This window comes from Schistocerca gregaria, chromosome 7 (genome assembly GCF_023897955.1).
Source record: "Schistocerca gregaria isolate iqSchGreg1 chromosome 7, iqSchGreg1.2, whole genome shotgun sequence".
NCBI classification, from domain to species: domain Eukaryota; kingdom Metazoa; phylum Arthropoda; class Insecta; order Orthoptera; family Acrididae; genus Schistocerca; species Schistocerca gregaria.
Genome location: NC_064926.1, coordinates 449,382,429 through 449,403,268, shown reverse-complemented (window position 1 = coordinate 449,403,268; position 20,840 = coordinate 449,382,429). Strand labels below are relative to the sequence as shown.

The window sequence follows — 20,840 nt, the reverse complement described above, 5'->3', positions numbered from 1 at the left end:
GTTGTCTGCGCAGATGAAAAATCTTCCTGGAAACATGTTTCTTCGGGAGTGCCACAAGGATCAGTCTCAGGACCACCTTTGTTTTCTTTATATGTCAACGATATTTCGTCGGTTTTGTCCTCCTGTAAACATCATGTCTATGCCGACGACCTCCAGCTCTACCTAAGCGTCAGACCTGAAGACGTAAACACTGCAATCGCTCTGATGAATGATGATCTGTCTTCAGTAGTGACATGGGCGAAAAACCTGGGGCTTAAATTAAATGCAAAAAAGACGCAAGTAATCTTAATAGCCCATCAGAAATTAATAAGTTCAGATTTCCGCGAACGGCTACCTCCTATTCTGCTCGAAGGTACTCCAATACCATATCAGAAAACAGTGAAGAACTTGGGTGTAACTTTGGACGAGCATCTCAACTGGGCGGAGAATACAGTCGCAGTGTGCCGAAAGACGTCTGCTTGTCTCTATGCTCTCAAAAAGTTTCGGAACATATTCCCACAGGACTTGAAACGCCAGGTCGTGCAAGCACTCGTTCTACCGAACCTCCACTATTGTGATGTGATTCAACAAGGCATGAGTAGTGAAAACAAAAGACGGCTAGAGCTAACCATGAATGCCTGTGTGCGTTACACCTGCAACATTCGCCGATATGATCATGTTAGTGATTCATACTCCGAGCTATGGTGGCTGCGGCCGGACAAACTGCGTGACTACCACACTCTATGTCTACTTCACCGACTCCTCATCGCGCAAGCACCCCAGTACCTAGCTTCAGAGATTAAAATCCTGTCATGCCATCATAATCGAAACACGATGTCACTCTTATCTGGTATCCTAATTGTGCCCACTCACAAAACAAAAACTTTTGCAAACTCCTTCTCAGTTGCCGCTGTCCGCCTCTGGAACAAACTGCCCCTTACCTTGAGGAAAATTCAATCTCCTGTTGCTTTTAAGAAGAAGTTGAAGCATTTCCTACTATCATCCGCATAAAATTCTCCACAAAATTAATGTGCAAGGCCAATCCTCTCATCTGTCAAATAGCAAAGCTAGTGTCTCCTATCTTGCTCCTGAGATGCCTTCCTCTTCATCTATCTCTATTAGACACGCAGTCTCCTTTTCCTTTATATTTTCCTTAATTATGTTTCATCATGTCTCTCTATTCTTCTCCTCGCTTCACCATGAGTCTCCCTCATACTCCCTGCTGCCAGCACTCCTATCTTAAATCTTTCTCTTCAATAATGTATTTTTCGAGGTGTACCTTTCAAATTGTTTATCTCACTTTTTGTATTAGATGTAGTTCAACATGCCTACTGAAACATATGACTGTAAAATAAGTAGAATGCCTGGTTAGATGTAAGAGAGGGCCTGATGGCCCTAATCTTGCCAGGTTAAATAAATAAATAAATAAATAAATAACACCCTAGCTGTAGTAAGGACGCGGTAAGTTGACCGCTGGCTTCCAAGTACCGCTGATTGTTCCGAACACTTAGCGTCGAGAGTTCTCTGTTTGAGATTGTTGCAATCCCCAGCGTGTTGTCACACTGTCATTGCCTGAAGAAGTGTCGGCCTGTGTGAGCGGATGATTAATCTATATAAATAAAAATATAAATGCCAGAATGAGATTTTCACTCTGCAGCGGAGTGTGCGCTGATATGAAACTTCCTGGCAGATTAAAACTATGTGCCGGACCGAGACTCGAACGACCTTTGCAAGCTGTGAGGACGGGGCGTGAGTCGTGCTTGGATAGCTCAGTTGGTACAGCACTTGCCCGCGAAAGGCCAAGGTCCCGAGTTCGAGTCTCGGTCCGGCGCACAGTTTTAATCTGCCAGTAAGTTTCAAAAATGAAAATGTTCGTTTGTTAAAAATAGTGTATCTCGGAAAGCTCTTGACCGATTGCTTTGAAATTTTGACACAACGTTGCATTCTGATACAGGCGTGTTTTTAGGTGCATATTTCTTTAATATGTGATTTATAATATATGTACCATTTTTACTAGAACTGAAGTGGGCGCACATTGCTGCTAGAGTTTGCTCTTTCCAACAGTTCGCGCACGGACCTCAAAGAGCGTAACAGTTATCTTTTTTTTTTTTTTTTTTAATGGGATGAGTCTTTTTGATACACCCAGTACTACGAAGATCGTTTGTCTCTATGTAAATCGGCGTCAAAAAATATTTTCACATTCGAAGGCGAAAGTCGGTGATTGAAATTTCATGAGTAGATCCTGTCGCAAAGAGAAATGCCTTTGTTTTAATGATGACCACCCTAAATCTCGTATCATGTCCGTGACAGTCTCTCCCCTGTTTTTCGATAATACAAAAAGTGCTGCCTTTCTTTGAACTTTCTCGATGTACTCCGTTAATCCTATCTAGTAAGGACCTTACACCGCACAGCAGTTCAAAAGAGAACGGTCAAGCGTAATGTAGGCAGTCTCTTTAGTAGATTTGTTGCATCTTCTAAGTATTTTGTCAATAAAACGCATCTTTGGTTCGTCTTCCTCCCATAACATTTTCCAAGTGCTCTTTCCAATTTAAGTTGTTCGTATGTCTAATTCCTAGGTATTTAGTTGTATTTACGGCCTTTGGATTTGATTGATTTTATCGTGTTAGCGAAGTTTAACGGATTCCTTTTAGCACTCATGTAGATGACCTCACACTTTTCATTATTTGGGGTCAGTTACCAATTTCCGCACCACGTAGGTATCTTTTTCTAAATGCTTACGCAATTTGTTTTAATCTTCGGATGACTTTACTACACGATAAACGCCAGCATCATCTGCAACCAGCCTAAGACGGCTGCTCAGATTGTCTCCTAAATCGTTTATATAGATAATGAACAACAGAGGGCCTATATATAGTACTATATTGGGGAACGCCAGAAATCACTTCTGTTTTACTCGATGACTTTCCGTCAATTATTACGAACTGTGGCCTCTCTCATAGGAAATCGCGAACCCAGTCGCGTAACTGAGATGATATTCCACAAGCACGCAGTTTGAGTAAAAGCAACTTGTGAGGTACGGTGTCAGAAGCCTTCTGGAAAGCTAGCAACACGCAATCAATTTGAAATCCCTTGTTGATAGCGCTCAACACCTCTTCTGAGTAAATAGTTAGTTACGTTTCGCACGGACGATATTTTGTAAATCCGTGTTGACTATGTGTCAACAGACCGTTCTCTTCGAGATAATTCATTATGTTCGAACACAATACAAGTTCCAAAATCTGGCTGCATGTTGTCGTTAACGATATGGGCCTGTAATTTAGCGGACTTTTCTATTGGCTTTCTTGAATATTGGTGTGACATGCGCAACTTTTCAGTGTTTGGATATGGATCTTTATAGGACAAACATATTTTGCTGCTCATTTAACACACCTCATGCGCGAGAATGGTCCAAGGCATATAGGTCAAGCACGGCCTCTATCTTGAAACTTACAGCATAGTTGAATTCAGTATTGCCTCCAAATATGAGGACGACACGCGGAACCCCACCTACGAGTGTACAAGTACAATGGTTGGTGACTAGTATTAGGTAGAGACTGAAAAATACAGTTTACCAACATCCACAACTGATAATTATTTAATGTTGAACATTATAACATGAAAAGTGGAAAAAACACACCAAAACAGGAAAAAATATAAACACGAAAAAGGGAAGAATGCACTATCGAAATTGGCTAAAAAATTAACAGCGACAATGGCAGGTAACGCCGAATGTGACAAAGAAATAGCACCAAAAATGACAAAAAATTGTCAACTATAACACCACAACTGGCAAATATTACACTGAAATTGGTAAAAAATAATACCGAATTTGTTAAGAAAAATCACCCGATTAAAAAAAAAACACCGAAATTGGCAAAAATAGAGAAACTGACAAAAAACAGCACTGAGTTTGACAAAAAAGTTTCAAAATAGCAAAAACCACAGAAACTGGTAATAAGCAACACTTACATTAGCAATAAATAACACCAAATTTTGCAAAGAATAACACTGAATTTGTCCATAAAATAAAACGATTTTTTCCTGTCCCTGGTAATAGGGCAGTTTGATTAGGAGAGTCATAGTGTCACCTGTGAATGGTATTCATTGCCATTCACCATAAAGTGTTACAGGGCTCACCAACTATAATTAGGCAATACTGAATTACTTCACTCAACTAATTGAAATGAAATTAATACTTGATCATGTAGTGCTTCCACGACAGATTAATATGAGTGTTAAGAAAACCATTTCTACTATTGTTTTATGTGCATTTATTAAGCCACTCGTTTCATTCTATATTAACATCCTTAGTGACAATGCATTGATTTCCCAACAAAATGTTGAACCACTAATGTTGGGACCTGACAAGTACAACAATTCAATTCATGCACTGCACTTGATACTTACCAACACATGCCCTTCAACATTTTATTGGGCGGTTAAGCATTAGAAATAATGACACTGGCAGTTTTCTACCACTTTGTCACACGATGACTTGTGCTTAAAGACTTATACATGTACAAAGCAACCAAGTCCCCTTTGTCTCACCAATGCTTTGCTAATTTCATCTCAACTGAAGTAAATGACTAGCAATAGAAATGAATATGTACACACACACACACACACACACACACACACACACACACACACACACACACAGAGTTGCTCTATAAAAATGAACTACAACTACCAATAATTAAAAGTTATACACAATGAAAGATGCATACTGTCCCTTACATTATTTATGTTAATCATTATATCACATAGTTCAGTACAATTTTAAAATGAAATAACAAAGTGTGCTTAATCAGTTCTCAATAATTTCATTTTAACAGTAGTTCAATAAAACAGCTTGCAAACCAAGTACAGTTGAGATACAGCCGACAATATGAATAAGCAGTTCCATTTGATACCAAAATGAAATTTGGCACACACATTAATAGATAGTGTACAGCTAAAAAACTTTCTTTTTAAACAAAATAAAATCCATTTTCGAAATTTTCAAAAGTTAAAAAAGTTCTAGTTTGGGAAAATTTTGCATCACAGTGAATTTGGTGAAGCTACACATATTTTAAAAGCCTGTAATAAACTAAATAAAATGGCATAAATTTCAGGTCTGTATGCCAATTACCTTTTGAGATATTGGCATTTTAAGGTTTCAAAACATGGCAGAAATCGCAAAATTTTGGTATATTTAAATATTAATAACTCAAAAATGAAATGTCCAGAATAATTTTAATATTTTATTTTATGTCATTGTGGTAGGTAGGATACAATGAAAAAAATTATAAAATTCTAAATCATCAAGGTTTAAATTTTTTATGGTTGATTTCACATGGAATGACTCAAAAGTAACAATTATACTCAAGCATTTGATCAATCTGTGAACATAGTGAGAGGGTTTAACAAATGAGATACTAGAGATTCCAAGAGCTGCTTGGTTTGGTTTCTTTAGTCAATGTGAGATCTTCACAGAAATGCTGAACAAACTCCAGTGTGAGACACTTCAAGGGCAGTAATGTGCCCACAGTGACAGTTTTACAATGAAAATTCCAATAATCTAATATGACTGAAGAAGCGTGTTAGTTTTCAGGCATACATTTCAGTACTAATTGTGATAGAGGAATCTGGATTTACACAAAAGGGCTACTAGCAATCTTTCTCCTCTGTTACCTTTGCAAAAGTAATAAGAGAAGACTTGAGTGAGTAACCTATGCTGTTGATGCCATTTTCTTGTAGAATTTATAAGTCAAACACGGTGACCCCTAAAGAAACTAAAGAACTCATCAATAAAAAATCGTTACACATTTCAGGAACAAATTTAATGTAAAATCCAACTTACTCTCTTCATTAATTAGGCTCAGATCCCATAATAAATGCCATTTGGGTTGATGCCACACATGTTGATCACTGACAAACCTTATTTGTGATGATCTGTCAAAATAAGAGGAAGGCAAATGTCAAATGCCAGGCGGCATTTTTGATGCAAAATTCTATGGATGTTTAGCATACTAATTAACATTGTTCAAATTTTCTCATCTGTTTTATATGAGTGCTGTTCCTCTGTCTGGTCTTCTTACCAGAATAGGCTGTCAGAAGAGATATGCAATTTTTTAAAAAAGAAGTGGTGTGGGTAAAGGTTGAGTTCACTTACCCACTGATCTTACAGAGATGTTAATGCACCAAAGTGAAAGGAAGTAGAAGAAAAAAAAGTCACATACTAAAAGACAGATTTCATTATATGTCCAAAAACTAGTTGCTACTCTGGTAAATGTAAATACCCTAACCTGTTGGTGAACTATGAAAGTTCTGTCAAGAAATGTGAAAAATGGTTGTAAACAGAAAAGGCACTATGGAGAGAAAGTCAAATGTATGCCATTGTCAATTTGAAAATCCCACACAGGTTTCTTTTTGGCTATTTCAGACGCCTTAGAACCTCAAACTTAATTGGGAAGTGGAATACTCATCCTACTCTAGAGTCCTTTCCTAATGATAACAGACATGTCTTTGTAAACTCTGTTACTCTTGAATTCTACAGACACCACCCGCCTTCCACCCCCTCCCCCGCACCCCCCTTTCCAAGATAGTCATAATAAATAACTTCACACGTGGTTTCCAAACAAGATAAATGTTTCAGACAATTAAAATCAGTTTTTCTGAAATGGGTTGACTGCCAAAATATTACACAAATGTCAAGATAAATTGCCTAAAGACAAAAAACGTGTTTTGCTATATTATGGCAGAAAGCTGTGAGAGACAAAAAAAAAGGAATATGATGAACAATATTAAATTCAGGAAAAGAGTGGTGGGATGACCAGTACTTATTTCAGGAAGTTTCCTGTCACAGTACAGCTAATAGAAACCCACAAATCTACAAGATAAGTTCCTCCTAGCCTGGGTTCTGAATGACTTGATCGTCTTATATGCCGTATAATCTTCAACCAACCCATTTTCTTTCTTCTAACCTTGCAGCAGCACGGTGACTGTTTCCATTCTATTGGCAGTACTGGCCATGTCACCTCCTGAAGGTACATACTTCGGTCTGTCCATCTGTGAATTTAACGAATTTTTAAATGAAATTTTGATATTTATACAATGCGTGGTGACAGAATTCAAGGACAAGTGTAAAATTAGTAACCAAACAGTATCCCTATTGCCCCAATAAATAACTGAGTTTTTACAATTTTGTAATAAATTTGACATATTAGGAAAAAAACTCATTCATATTTCAATGTAGATGGAAGCTAAGGATCCACATTAACTGATTTTCCTTCTGATAGGTTCATTGCCATTCAACTGTATCCAATTCAGTCATAACAATAGTAGTCATAGCTGAAGTATGTGAATCTCTTATTAATTTTTCCTTCTTTTTTTTGCAGGAAAACCCAACCAAATCTCATAGCACATGCAGTGATGGGTCGTTACTCAGCATGGGTAGCTCCGAAATGGACGAGGTATGAACAAAAAGTATAATGTTTCTCCTTAATCCGTCTCAAATTTTGTTGTGAATACTCAGAGGCCGTAAACAGTGACATCTCTTGTAGAGAACTTACAGCACTATAAATTCATAGGAATGGCAGTGTAACATCTGAGAACTAACATACATTTAATTAAAAATAAAATTTTGTTTTAAATGTAACTATCCAAATGAAAGTGAAACATTTACTCTGTGAAAGGCTTAATTTCTTTTGTAGTCTTTCACAACTGAATTGACACTATGACAAACCAAAAATATTTATTAAAAAGGAAACACACAAATACCATACTGCACATGAAACCTACCAACTTTTTTATTTCAAGAGAACAATGACAGTTAGAAATTTCATGTTCAATAATTTTTGGATACATACTCTTGTGGAATTAAGAACATTTTCTTTTTCTTTATAGGACTCCATGGGACAAAACTCTGGTCATTCCTCAAAGATTTCTCTTCAAGACAAGAAAATTTACCAGGAAAATGGTAAATATGAAAGTGAACTTTATTTGTGCAAAAGTAATTTCTATTCATTTGACTACTTTCCAGAGTTTAAGAAAATTAATTCTTTGACTCAAGGAATAACATTTTTCAATATATATGTATACAGGGTGGCCCACTGATCGTCACCGGGCCAAATATCTCACGAAATAAGCGTCAAACGAAAAAACTACAAAGAACGAAACCTGTGTAGCTTGAAGGGGGAAACGAGATGGCGCTATAGTTGGCCCTCTAGATGGCGCTGCCATAGGTCAAATGGATATCAGCTGGTTTTTTTTTTTTTTTTTTTTAAATAGGAACCCCCAGTTTTATTAAATATTCGTGTAGTACGTAAAGAAATATTAATGTTTCAGTTGGACCACTTTTTTCGCTTTGTGATAGATGGCGCTGTAATAGTCGCAAACATATGGCTCACAATTTTAGACGAACAACCAAAATAAAATGTACAAACGTACCTAAAACATTAATATTTCTTTACGTACTACACGAATATGTAATAAAAATGAGCGACTATTACAGCACCATCTATCACAAAGCGAAAAAAGTGGTCCAACTAAAACATTAATATTTATTTACGTGCTACACGAATATGTAATAAAAATGGGGGTTCCCATTTAAAAAATTGCAGTTGATATCCGTTTGACCTATGGCAGCGCCATCTAGCGGACCAACCATAGCGCCATCTGGTTTCCACCTAGAAGCTAGACGAGTTTCGTTCTTTGTAGTTTTTTCGTTTGATGCTTATTTCGTGAGATATTTGGCCCGGTTACTATCAATGGGCCACCCTGTATATAAGAAAATATTAAGTGATAATTTGTAACGATAATATGAGAAGGAAAGTTGTTACTCACCATATAGCAGAGATGCTGAGTCATAGATAGGCACAACAAAAAGACTCTCACAATTATACATTTCGGCCATTAAGACCTTTGTCAACAATAGACACACACACACACACACACACACACACACACACACACATGGTTCCATTATTTAATTGATAATTTCATTTTTGATAGCATCAGATGCTGAACTGGACATTGGAGTGTTAGCTGTACCACTCAGCCACAGTGCAGCAAGGCATAAGATGGCTGTGCGGCCTAAAAGAACACACGGAGCACCCAGACGACACAGAATGCAGCAGGTAGGTAAAGAGGTATTGACCTGGTTCAGGGTCAGTTGTAAGTTAGTGTTCCTTCTTTTTTTAAAAAAAAAAATATTAATGATTAGCTGAATTCAACAGGTAGGTGAAGCATTACTGACCTGATTGAGTGCTGACTAGCACTTCTCTTTTTATACACAAAACTTAATGTACTGCTGACAGTGAAATCATTATCAAGATCACAATATCGTGTGCTGCCCTTGTATATAAGAATTTATTTTCTACAATCACAAACAGACTGAGTTGCTGACCAATTCTTACCTTCAGTAGGCAAAATTCCAGTAATACCATTAGAAACATTTAAAACTGAGGAAACTAATCCTAACTTTCACAACTATTAGTTGCTTCATCGGAGAGAAAAGAGGGAGGTTGGGGCAGGTTAGAAAGTAGGTAAAGGCCATTCCGACATCAGAATTAGAGGGACTCACTTGTCTTCATAAGATGGGATCCTTTCATACTCACAGTTCCAAAAGCTAGTTTTGTTTGGTTGTTAGCTTGTCACTTTAACTTCACAGAAGAAGGTAAGCAGAGGAAACAAAGTGCAGTTTCTAAGCACAATTTATTACAAATTAAAACTCAAAACTACTGAAAACATGTTTATCTATCATCTAACATACTGATGATTCCACTTTATAACAAGTGTCTACTATGTGACTCTTCAAGCTTTCCCAATGGATGCGTTGTAAATAGTCTTCACAGGTTTGCCGCTGGATCACGTTGTGCAAATTCCACAATATTTCCTCAGATCAACTGTCCGACATCTTTAGGTGGTTCAACCTTGCTGGTGGCTAGGTACGACTAACGGTATCCGCCCTTCGGTCCCCGTTTCTAGAACACACGCACGCGAAGAATGCGCTGCCGCGTCTGCTACCTACAATGTACAGTTTATTTGAGATTTGTGTGTATTATTTTATTGACACCCAGGTGATATTTGGGGATATGTGAATACTTTCTACATGCATAATTTAGGAGCTTTTTATGCTGGCTGGTAGCACAAGATGAAACATTACAGACTGAAGGTACAGTTCAATTGAAAGAGTTTGCAAAACAGAGCCATCTGACCTTTTTAGTAGCAAGGAGAACAGCAGTGAACAGAGAAAATAATTTTGAAATTTTACAACAAGTGGTACTGAATACACTTGCTACTAGACAACACCCATTACATATTCCAGCTTCTTTCAGGCTGGGAGTGAACTGGCAAAATTGCCATGAGCATTGAGACAATCATCCCACCGATGCACCAGATTGAAGATAACAATTTGGTAAAACACTGTCTTGCTATTTGAGGAAGAACATAACTGCCTGCTGCACATTTTCATCTTACAGGGACCATCAAGTCTTCACGGCTTTTTTTAAGGGACCATAGGCACGACAATCACATGGGGAGAGATCAGCAACTGTAAAGTGGGTACTCGAATGTCTCCCACATGTCTATAACGGATGAGGCTGGCCTCCTAGATTGACCAGCGTCTTGTGTCAAACCACAACCAATCAGAATTTTGCACTCAATTCCACAACAGTGGTTTTCGACAGACCGGCTGCCAAATACACATTTTTCATTCTTTGATGAATGCCTACCAGTCTTTGGCCTTCAGCAGCCAAGAAACAAAAAACAGCATGTTGGTCCTGTTTGCTCACATTTGGTGATAATGTCACCATAGTTCACGTTTCTGTATTTCCTGCACACACATTAGAAACACACAAATGCCACACTAATCCCTTGCTTACATGTCGATGCTTGTATACGTCCATCAGAGTCAGGCTAAATTGCATATAACCCGCAGCAATGCTCTCAAAAAAGTAAAATTTTTTGTCACCCTCATAGATTGCTTGCTAGGGTATCGTTCAAGTGTGTGAGAACAATAACAAACTGGACAACTTTAAGAAGAACACTACAAATTGTCACAGGTTTGTCTGACCCATGGGGGAATGTCACGGAAATGCTAAAAAACCTGAACTGCCAGGCACTTTGAGTGAGCCAAATTGCAGCACAACAGCCTACTTCCAGAATTTTAGAATCCACTATTAAGTGACAAATTTAGGAATAAGCAGTAGCCCACTATGTATTGCTCTTGTTAAGTACTGTGAAGAAAAGATTAAACTAATTATAGCATGAACAAAAGTCATTTACACTGCCATCTTTCCTGTGCTCCACATTCAAATGGAATAGGACAAAACACTAATATGTGCAACACTGGAAAGTACTGTCTGCCACGCACTTCACAGAGGTTTGCAGAACATGGATGTGGATTTATGTGATATCCTACAGATAATCCTTTTGCCCTTGTTCCGACAAGCTCTGTGACAGATCATTGTGAAATTCTGTTACATCAGTTCTGAAATAAAATATGGAACATACAAGATTCACACTAAAGTTCAGCATAAAGCTCAAAAGAGATCCATGTACCAAAACTGCAAGTACAGCTCATTTTAACAGAAACTAAAAATTAAGACTCTGTTTCTTGAAATGAAGCTCTTGAGTAATATTAAGTAATGACCTTCTGTAGTATTTCTTTGATTCAAGAGAGAGAAGTTATTTCTCACACTTGTTCAACATGTACGCCCTGTAAGACTCAAAGAAAAATGAACATTTAATGAAAGAAAAATTAACTTCTATGCCACAAATACAGATCAGTGTCTGAAGAAAAGTTCTCTCCTTTGCTGATTGACAGATGAAACGCCAACTGCTGAGTCATAATGCGTCCATTCTCACGAATGACATCAGCAGCTCACTGCAACATGTCAGGTTTGACAGCTGTGGATGGTCTCCCTGACCACTGCAAATTGTGGAGCTCCGTGGAACTGCCTTCTGATGACCTTGCCCTCTGTGCCAAGTGACTAACTGTACTTCTGTACATGGCAGATGTTCCATTGACTTTGCACAAGTGTTTGTGAATATTCCCCATAGTTTCTTCCTCTGCAGTGAGAAATTCAATGACAGGACATTGCTTGTAATGTATGTCACCTACAGACACCATTTTGAAACTATCTTGCAGCTACACTTTTTGTCAGGACAGTTCAAATAATACACATGTAATGTTTCACATTTGTAGCATCGTTTTTGGCTGAGAAAAAATGCAGTCTATTACTTTCTGGGCAACCCTCCTAATTGTAGCATTTCCAAAATGCCTCTACAGCAGCCATTTCACTGGCTGTGCAATGTGCAGAGTGTTGAATGGTTGGAATGCTGGTTCTGTGCAAAAGACTCTCATAGCATTTACAAGTAACTGTAAACGACCTGCAGGACTCATCTCCTTGACAAAATATGGCCCTACGATAAATGATGACATCAACCAGCACCACACAGTCACGTTTGCAGAGTGAAATGGTACTGGTTGATGTGCGTGTGGATTTTCCATTGCCCATATTCTTCATTTCTGCATACTGACATGTCATTGGAAATGGGTCTATCCACAGAATGTTCCATGGCCGTACATTGTCCACTACCCTGTGAGCAAGAAATTTCACAGCGAACATTTGTCTTGCGGGCAGGTCAGCAGGAAGCAACACATGAATATGGGTGATTTTGTATGGATAGCAATGCAGTATGTTTCATAGGATTTTACGCACTTTGCTCACAGGCATATCCCTGTGCACTGCATGTTTGCACACCACCGCTCAACCCCTCCAGCAATGCCATGGCCACATCTTTGACAGATGTTGTATTACCTGCTTTCTTCTCTTTGCCACACTGCACTTGAGAAGAACCCATCTATTCAAATCTTGTAATAATTTTCTCCAGACCCTTAGCACACACTGGACCAATGCCTTTTTTCATACCCTTGAATGTACAGAACTTCTGAAGGGCACTTGAAACACAGTCTCCACTCTTGAAAAAGATCTTTACCAGCAATGCACAATCCTTCATGGAGACAGCCATTTGGGCATCTTGGATGCGAAGTGAGGAAAAGCCAAGTACTGCACTTATGTTGGTATGTGCATATTCTGAGAATTAGAACACCATCTATTAGTAAAATTTTTGTTAATATTTTCCATGTTTCCCCCTGCATCAATAATATGCTGTTCAAATTTGCCTTCATTCTTCTCTTTGTACAGTATTTTGAAACTGGAACTTTAATTCTTGACACCCTGTATATCATTTTCCCATCTTGCAAAGGCACAGATCTACTTGGTGGTGTGTCTTCTGGATAAATGTTTTTTGTTCATCAATATAAGGCATTTTCATCTGCAATTTTGTAATGACAAGAGAAACCCAGAATAGCAACATTCCTTCAGAATTATTGAAATGCTTGGGGGAATCAATATAACTATTCCACCTTCATGCAAGACATCTGAAACAGACAAAATATCCCGGACTTTAAGAAGAGTTAATAATTCCATTTCCAAAGCAGGAGAGTGCTGACTGGAAATATTAATGATCTAGCAATTTAATGTATATCATGGTTGCAAGGTACAAGAAAAAAAATGGATTCCAGAAATATGGAAAGACGTAGATGCTGACCTCAGGAAAGGAATGTTTGGGCTCTGAGGAAATGTAAAAACATACAAGCCAATCTTGCCACTATGACTTGTCCCTATGAAATCTATACAGGATGAAGCGAAATTTGCACACTCGGGCTTCGCAGCGTGACTCCTCACATGCAAGCAATAAAAAAATGCCTGTCACAAAATCTTGGCCGGCGAGTACATCCAGCAGAAAAAGGAGATTAAAGAGTGGCAAGCTTGCAATACTGTAACCACATGTATGGTAACTGCCTCTGTTAGTACACATGAGGTGTGCTGTATAGTTGGTTCAGTGGACAGAGTTTTGGGTTAGCATGCAGGAGGTTGAGGGTTCGATCCGGGGTTGGGGCACATTTTTTTTATGGTTAATTTCATTCTGACTTTTCATACTGTAATATACACAATTTCTTAGGTCACATGTACCCAAATTTACAACATTTTGTAATGCTGAATATAACAAATATGTGGTTAGACGAATAATAAACAGACAGAGGAAACAAATGACCTGTCATAGGACAGAATAACTACCAAAACAATATCAGTTTCGAGATGCTAAAGATGATGGCACAGTACAATAACACAACATCTACTTGTCATTTATATTACATGTAATATGAGCACTCAGATGTCGCACATTAGCAACCAGTGACAATAATGATGTCCATATTAATGACCGGAATACTTTCACAACAAAATACGTCGTCCTCAGAACAACAGATGCTCAAAGCGACCTCCCTGCACGTCCAAACATTGCGCAATCTGTTGGATCATACAGCTCTGGACCATTTGCAGTACAGCTGCGTCCAGAGTAACAAGAGGAGCATGAACACATGCTAACAATTCTTCCACATTTGTCAGCAGAGTAGAGTGCATGTGCACATTCAGGTGTCCCGACAGGAAGAAATCCAAAGGATTTAGGTCACATGAACGTGGTGGCCATCCAACTGGACCTCCACATCTGAGCCATTGCCCTGGTAATGTTCAGTCCAAATACCAATGGCAGTCTGTAGAACGCAGGCGATGCGTGAAAGCGTGATGATGGGGGTTCAGCCCATGCTCGTGCAGCATGTACGACTGTGCATTGTGAGACACAGAGCTGCCTTGCTAAGCTCTGTGTACTTCACTGAGGTTCTTGGTGTATGACCTCCAGAATAGCTTCCTCAGTTGCTGGAGTACTGTGTGGACGACCTCTGTCATGCAGTGGTGGAAGGAGAGAACCTGACTCCTGAAGGTGCAGCTCCACACAACGAAGCACATTTTTATCTGGATGGCATCAACGAGGATGTCTAGCAGCAAATTCATGAGTGGCAACACCAGCCCGGCGGTTATCAGATGTATCAAGGACCAAATAATATCCACATGTTCATCATTTGCGTATGCCATATGTCTGCCACACTGGTTTAGAGGCTACAGTGAGAAAATTCAGTATGTGTATACATGTACATTGGAGTCTTTCACAGGCACGTTACTCCGCTCACAACTAGTTCCTGTTTGGTGAACAGAGCATAGAGTATAAACACGCTTCAATCTTGCGCCCTGTTCCACCTAACGTGCATTACCACTCTGACAGATATTGTTCTGCATGATTCGTCCCAACACCACTAATTGTGAAATGTTCAGTTTCAAATTACACTGTTTCCCTAACAGTAATAGACGTGATGTTTCCAAAATCCCATCAGTAGAATAATAATAATAATAATAATAATAATAATAATAATGCATTCAGATATGTACTAAACAGAATTGATAACACATACAAACAGTAACCGAGTTGGACTTTATTCACAAGCCCATTGCTAGTCCTACTGGTAAAGTAAGGCCCTAACAAAAAGTAATCCACCTGAATGAGGTAAAAATAATAGTTTGTTACTAATTTATGGGGCCGTTGGAGGAGAATACAAGGAAAACAAGTTTCGCGTCTAGTAGATGAAGTGATATGAACAAATTCACACCCATGATGAGGAAAGGGCCCCTTCCAAAGCTGACCCATTTTCCATTTTTATGATTGTAGTATGTAAGTGCAAAATTTGGAAATTTTTGGTAAGATCATAAGACCAAACTACTGAGGTCATCAGTCCCTATACCTACACACTACTTTATATAACTTAAATTAAGTTACGCTATAGACAACACACACACACACACACACACACACACACACACACACACACACACACACACACAACACACACACACACAAAATGTTTTCTAGATGACCCACTGCAATCGCTGTTGACAATTAAAATGCCAGCTACAGTACTACCTGGACAACATTTACCAAATAAAAAACATATGATTCAACCCAGGATCGAACCCTCGACCTCCTGCATGCTAACCCAAAACTCTACTTCTACTGCACCAACTGTACAGGACAACTACTGTGTCCTGACAGAGGTAGTTACCATACATGTGGTTGCAGTGTTGCCAGTATGCCACTCTTTAACATCCTTTTTCTGCCAGATATATTTGCCGGACGAAATTTTGTGACAAACGTTTTTTTACCACTGGCATTTGAGGAGTCATGCTGCAAAGCCGAGTGCACGAATTTCGTTTCACCCTGTATATGTTCATTACACTAGATAAAAAAATCAGTCATGTCATATTTCAATGAGGAACTTGAAACTTTTAGCTTAAGCAGGAGCATGTAAAGAAACTATGGCCCAAGTTTAAAAAGAGCAGCACTGAATAGATATGAAAAGTGTGGAAGAGATCATAATGGAAGGGACCCTCCATGGTATACAGTCACTGTAAGGAAATGCCTAAAGAAACTGTGACTACTGCATAACAGGTTTAAAACATAGCATAGGGCTGCAGATAGAGTGATGCTGAATGAAATGTGTTTGGCTGTCAAGAGAACAACATACCAAGCCTTTACTGATGAAAGTAGTAGAATATTGTCAAATGATGTATCAGAAAGCCCAAAGAAATTCTGGTCATTTGTAAAGGCTTCTAGTGGCACCAAAGTTTGTGTTCAATCCCTAGTGAGTGAGGCAGGAACTGAAACTGACTGTAGCAATGCAAAAGCTGAAATGATTCTGTTAAAATTCAACAAAGCTCTAGGGCCTGATGGAATCCCTATCAGATTCTATAGTGAACTTGCAGCTGAGTTAGCCCTTCTTGTAACTCCAATCTATCATAGACCCAGCGAACAAAAAAACCATGGCCAGTGGTTGGAGGAAAGCACAGGTAATGCCCATTTACAAGGAATGGAGGAAACGGCATGTTATATTGGATGGAGTCATTGTCAGAATGCAAGTAATTTTGGGTGCACCCCAAGGAAGTGTGTTGGGACCCTTGCTGTCCATGTTGTACATTAATGACCTTATGGACCTCAGACTTTTTACAGACAATGCAGTTATCTGTAATGAAGTATTCTCTAAAAGAAGTTGCTTAAATATCCAGTCACACCTTGATAATATTTCAAAGAGGTACAAAGATTGGCAACTTGCTATAAATATTCATAAACGTAAAATTGTGCACTACACAAAATAAAGAAACATAGTATCCTATGACTACAATATCAATGAGTCACAGTTGGAATCAGCCAACTCATACAAATACTTGTGTGTAACACATTGCAGGGATATAAAATGGCACAATCACATAGACTCAGTTTTGGGTAAAGCAGGTGGTAGACTTCAATTTATTCATAGAATACTGTATCAGTGCAATCAGTACACAATAGGAGATTGCTTACGAATCAGCTGTGCAATCTATTCTAGAATACTGCTCAAGTGTATGGGACCCATACCAAATGGGACTAACAGGGGATATTTAACATACACAAAGAAACACAGTACGAATGGTTACAGGTTTGTTTGACCCATGCAAGAGTCTTACAGTGATGCTGAAGAAAGTGAACTGGCAGACTATTGAAGACAGATGTAAACTACTAACAAAGTTTCAAGAACCAGCTTTATATGATGACACTAGGAATATACTACAGCCTCCTATATATTGCTCACATAGGGATCGCGAGGAAAAGATTAGAATAATTATAGCACACACAAAGGCATTCAAACAGTCATTCTCCCCATGTTCTATACATGAATGGAATGGGAAGAAAGGCTGCTAATTGGTAGAATGGGATGTACCCTCTACCATGCACTTTTTTGTGCTTTGCAGAGTTTGGATGTAGATGTAGATGTCTTAGGAGATAGGCTGAAGAAAGGCAACCGTGTCAGACTTACAAATATTTTCTGTTCCATTTGTATTTCTGTGATCCTGTACAGTACAAACATATAGTCCCATGCATTTCTCCCACTGTTTAAGAATCACAATTTTGTGTCAGCACAACCTCGAAAAACAGTATTAATTTCTAATGGTGAATGATAGGGTATGTAACAATGTGTGTGGGAACTAAAGGAAAAAGAATGCTGAAGAAGAGAAGCCCAATCATGTAGCAGAAGATTCAAAAGTAACCCGTGTTCAGTAGCGTGCCACAAGATGCCAACTGGAAAACTAAACACAAGATTCGAGAGCTAAAATTAAATCGGTGTACCTGTAAGAGGTGACAGCTGGTTGAGCATAAAAAAAGAAATAAAATATGAAGAAAGGTAAAGGGCATACTTTGTGAGAGCAATGGAGTCACGGAATGTCAAAAACACAAATAAAAGGTCAAAGGTATTTTCATGGCTATTACAACACTGGAAAGATGAACTGCTGCATTAGTTTGATGTGAGAAAGAACTTTTATATATATCTTTGAAAACTGTGTCACCATATTCTTCACTTTACTTTCCTTATCTTATAAACACTTACAGATTTTTTTAAACACATTAATCTGGTAACTATAAACATAAATACACTTGTATCCCAATAAGATCACATGACTCAGTTATGTTTGACTACATCCACATCTACACTCTACATGCCACCTTGTGATCTATGGTGGAGGATGCTTTGTGTATCATTGCCACTTTCCCTTTTCCTGCTCCAGTCACAAAGAGTTTCTGGGAAGAATGATTGCTGGCAAGCATATGTGTAAGTTTGAATCTCTTCAATTTTATCCTCAATGTTTATTCACAAGATATGTATAGGAAGAGGCATTATAATATGTTGGTTGATTCTTCTAGGAATATATGCTGTCAAACTTTTAATGGTAAAGCACACCATGATGCCTCTGACACTGGAGTTGTCAGAGCGCTCCATGACAGCCTCACATTTACAAAATGATCCTGTAACAAAACAATTCTTTGCTTTGTATCTTTTATATTTCCTCTATGAATCCTATCTGGTATAGATCTTAGACTGACAAGCAGTATTCAAGTATTGATCAAATGAGGGTTTATTATACAACTTCCTTTGTGGATGGACTACACTTCTTGAGGAGTCTTCCAGTGAATCTCACTCCAGCACCTGCCTCAACTGCAATTAGTTTATGTGCTCTTTCCATTTCAAACAACTCTGTACACAACTCCGAAATAATTTATGGCCATGATTGCTTCCTGTGATTGTTCTGCAACAGTGTAATCATACAAAAAAGAGTATTTCTGTCTATGTACATGCAGTAAATTAAATTTGTTTTTGTTGAAAGTCAATTGCCACTCCACATGTGAAGCCTCAATCCTCCACAGGTCTTCCTGCATTTCACTACAATTTTCTAGTGTTGCGACTTCTCTGTATACACCAGCATTATCTGTGAAATGCCTCGTGGAACTTCCGAAATTATCCACCAGGTCATTTATATAATTTGTGAACAGTAAGTGTCTGATAACTCTCCCTTGAGGTGCATCTGAAGATATTTCTGTGTATGAAGATAACTCTACCTTAAGAATCACATGTAATGGTCTGATATTCCATATGCTGACATTTTGTTCATTAAGAACTACAGAACTATTTCGAACATCTTCCAGAAGTAAAGGAACATGGTGGCATCAACCTGGGTACTGGTATATACCGCTTTCTGGATCTGTTGTCAAACAGAGTGAGCTGGGTTTCACATGACTGTTGTTCTGAGAACCCATATTGATCTCTACATATGAAATTTTCAGCATCCAAAAATTTCATACTGTGCAAGCATACACATGCTCCAAAATTCTACAACAGACTGTCACCAGAGACATGAGCCTACAAATTTGTGTTTATGTTCAATGAGTATTCTTGAGAAAGAGAATGACCTGTGCCTTTTTTAACCATTAGGAATGCTTCTCTTCTCCAGCAACCTGCAGCACACTGCTTCTAGAAGAGACTATCTGTCATGTTGACATTTATGCAATGATTTAAAGGAGGAACTACTGCATGCTCGTCCTCACTAAAACAATTTCGGAAAAAGACATTTACTATGTCCTCACTAAAACAATTTCGGAAAAAGACATTTACTATATCAGCCTTGTCTTTGTCATCTGCCATTTTGATGCAATTATGGTAAAAAAGTATCTGGACATACGGATTCAATCTGCATGCTGATTTAACAAAAGACCAAAACTTCTTAGGATTTTTGTCAAGCCAGTAGGTGGAATTATACTTTCCAATTTGTTGAATGTTTCACACTTGACTCGCCTCACATTAATTTTGGCTTTACTCTGTCTTTGTTTGTGTGTCAAGCTTTGGCTATGTTCAGATTTACAGTGAAGTTCTCTTTCATACTAACTGTCTAACATGACAGGTCAACCCAACCCTTGCAACTTTGTACAGCATGTGCCTTATTATACAATGGTCTAGAACTTAGTCCATTGATGCTGACCATCGTCAGTACTAGCGATGAAATTTTCATATTCACCATACAGGTAATCTGCTATCTGTTTTAGGTCACTTTTGCTAAGCAGAAATATCTTCCTATCTTTCTTCATCCACCATGCTGAGTGATAACTGTAATGGCCTTATGATCACTGATTCCATTGTCTATGCTAAATTAGCCAAAAACTTCATTCCTATTGATTACAAAGAGATCTAATATGTTGCCTTCACATGCCAGTTACCTGATTAGCTGCTCAAGATACTTTTCAGATAAAACATCTAGAACAGATTCACATGGTTCTCTGTCCTGACTACCCATCTAAATCACTTGAGTATCCCAGTCCACAGATGGTAAGTGGAAGTCTCCACCTAATATTATAACCTGGAGATTTAAATAAAATATTCTTCCAGTTTCTCCTCAAATGCTGCACTACTATTGTTACTGAGGCAGGGGGTCCAATAAGAGCACCTACTGACCATGTTTGATCCATCTTTAACACTATCTTCACCCAAATTATTTAGCATTCAGAATCTGTACTAACATCACTTCTTATTATCAAATTTTTTACACCTATAAACATGC

At 38.4% G+C, this 20,840-nt stretch overlaps 1 protein-coding gene across 7 annotated transcripts in view; it reads left to right on the top strand.

Moving 5' to 3' along the window:
- LOC126281243 (uncharacterized) overlaps positions 1 to 20,840 on the top strand; it is a 981,147-nt gene that overhangs the window by 951,169 nt on the left and 9,138 nt on the right. For all 7 annotated transcript variants that reach the window (XM_049980028.1, XM_049980026.1, XM_049980027.1 and 4 more), the window contains 3 exons: positions 7,359 to 7,433; positions 7,867 to 7,939; positions 8,974 to 9,098. In XM_049980028.1, coding sequence (XP_049835985.1) covers positions 7,359 to 7,433; positions 7,867 to 7,939; positions 8,974 to 9,098 — 273 coding nt within the window. The remainder of the gene's footprint in view (positions 1 to 7,358; positions 7,434 to 7,866; positions 7,940 to 8,973; positions 9,099 to 20,840) is intronic.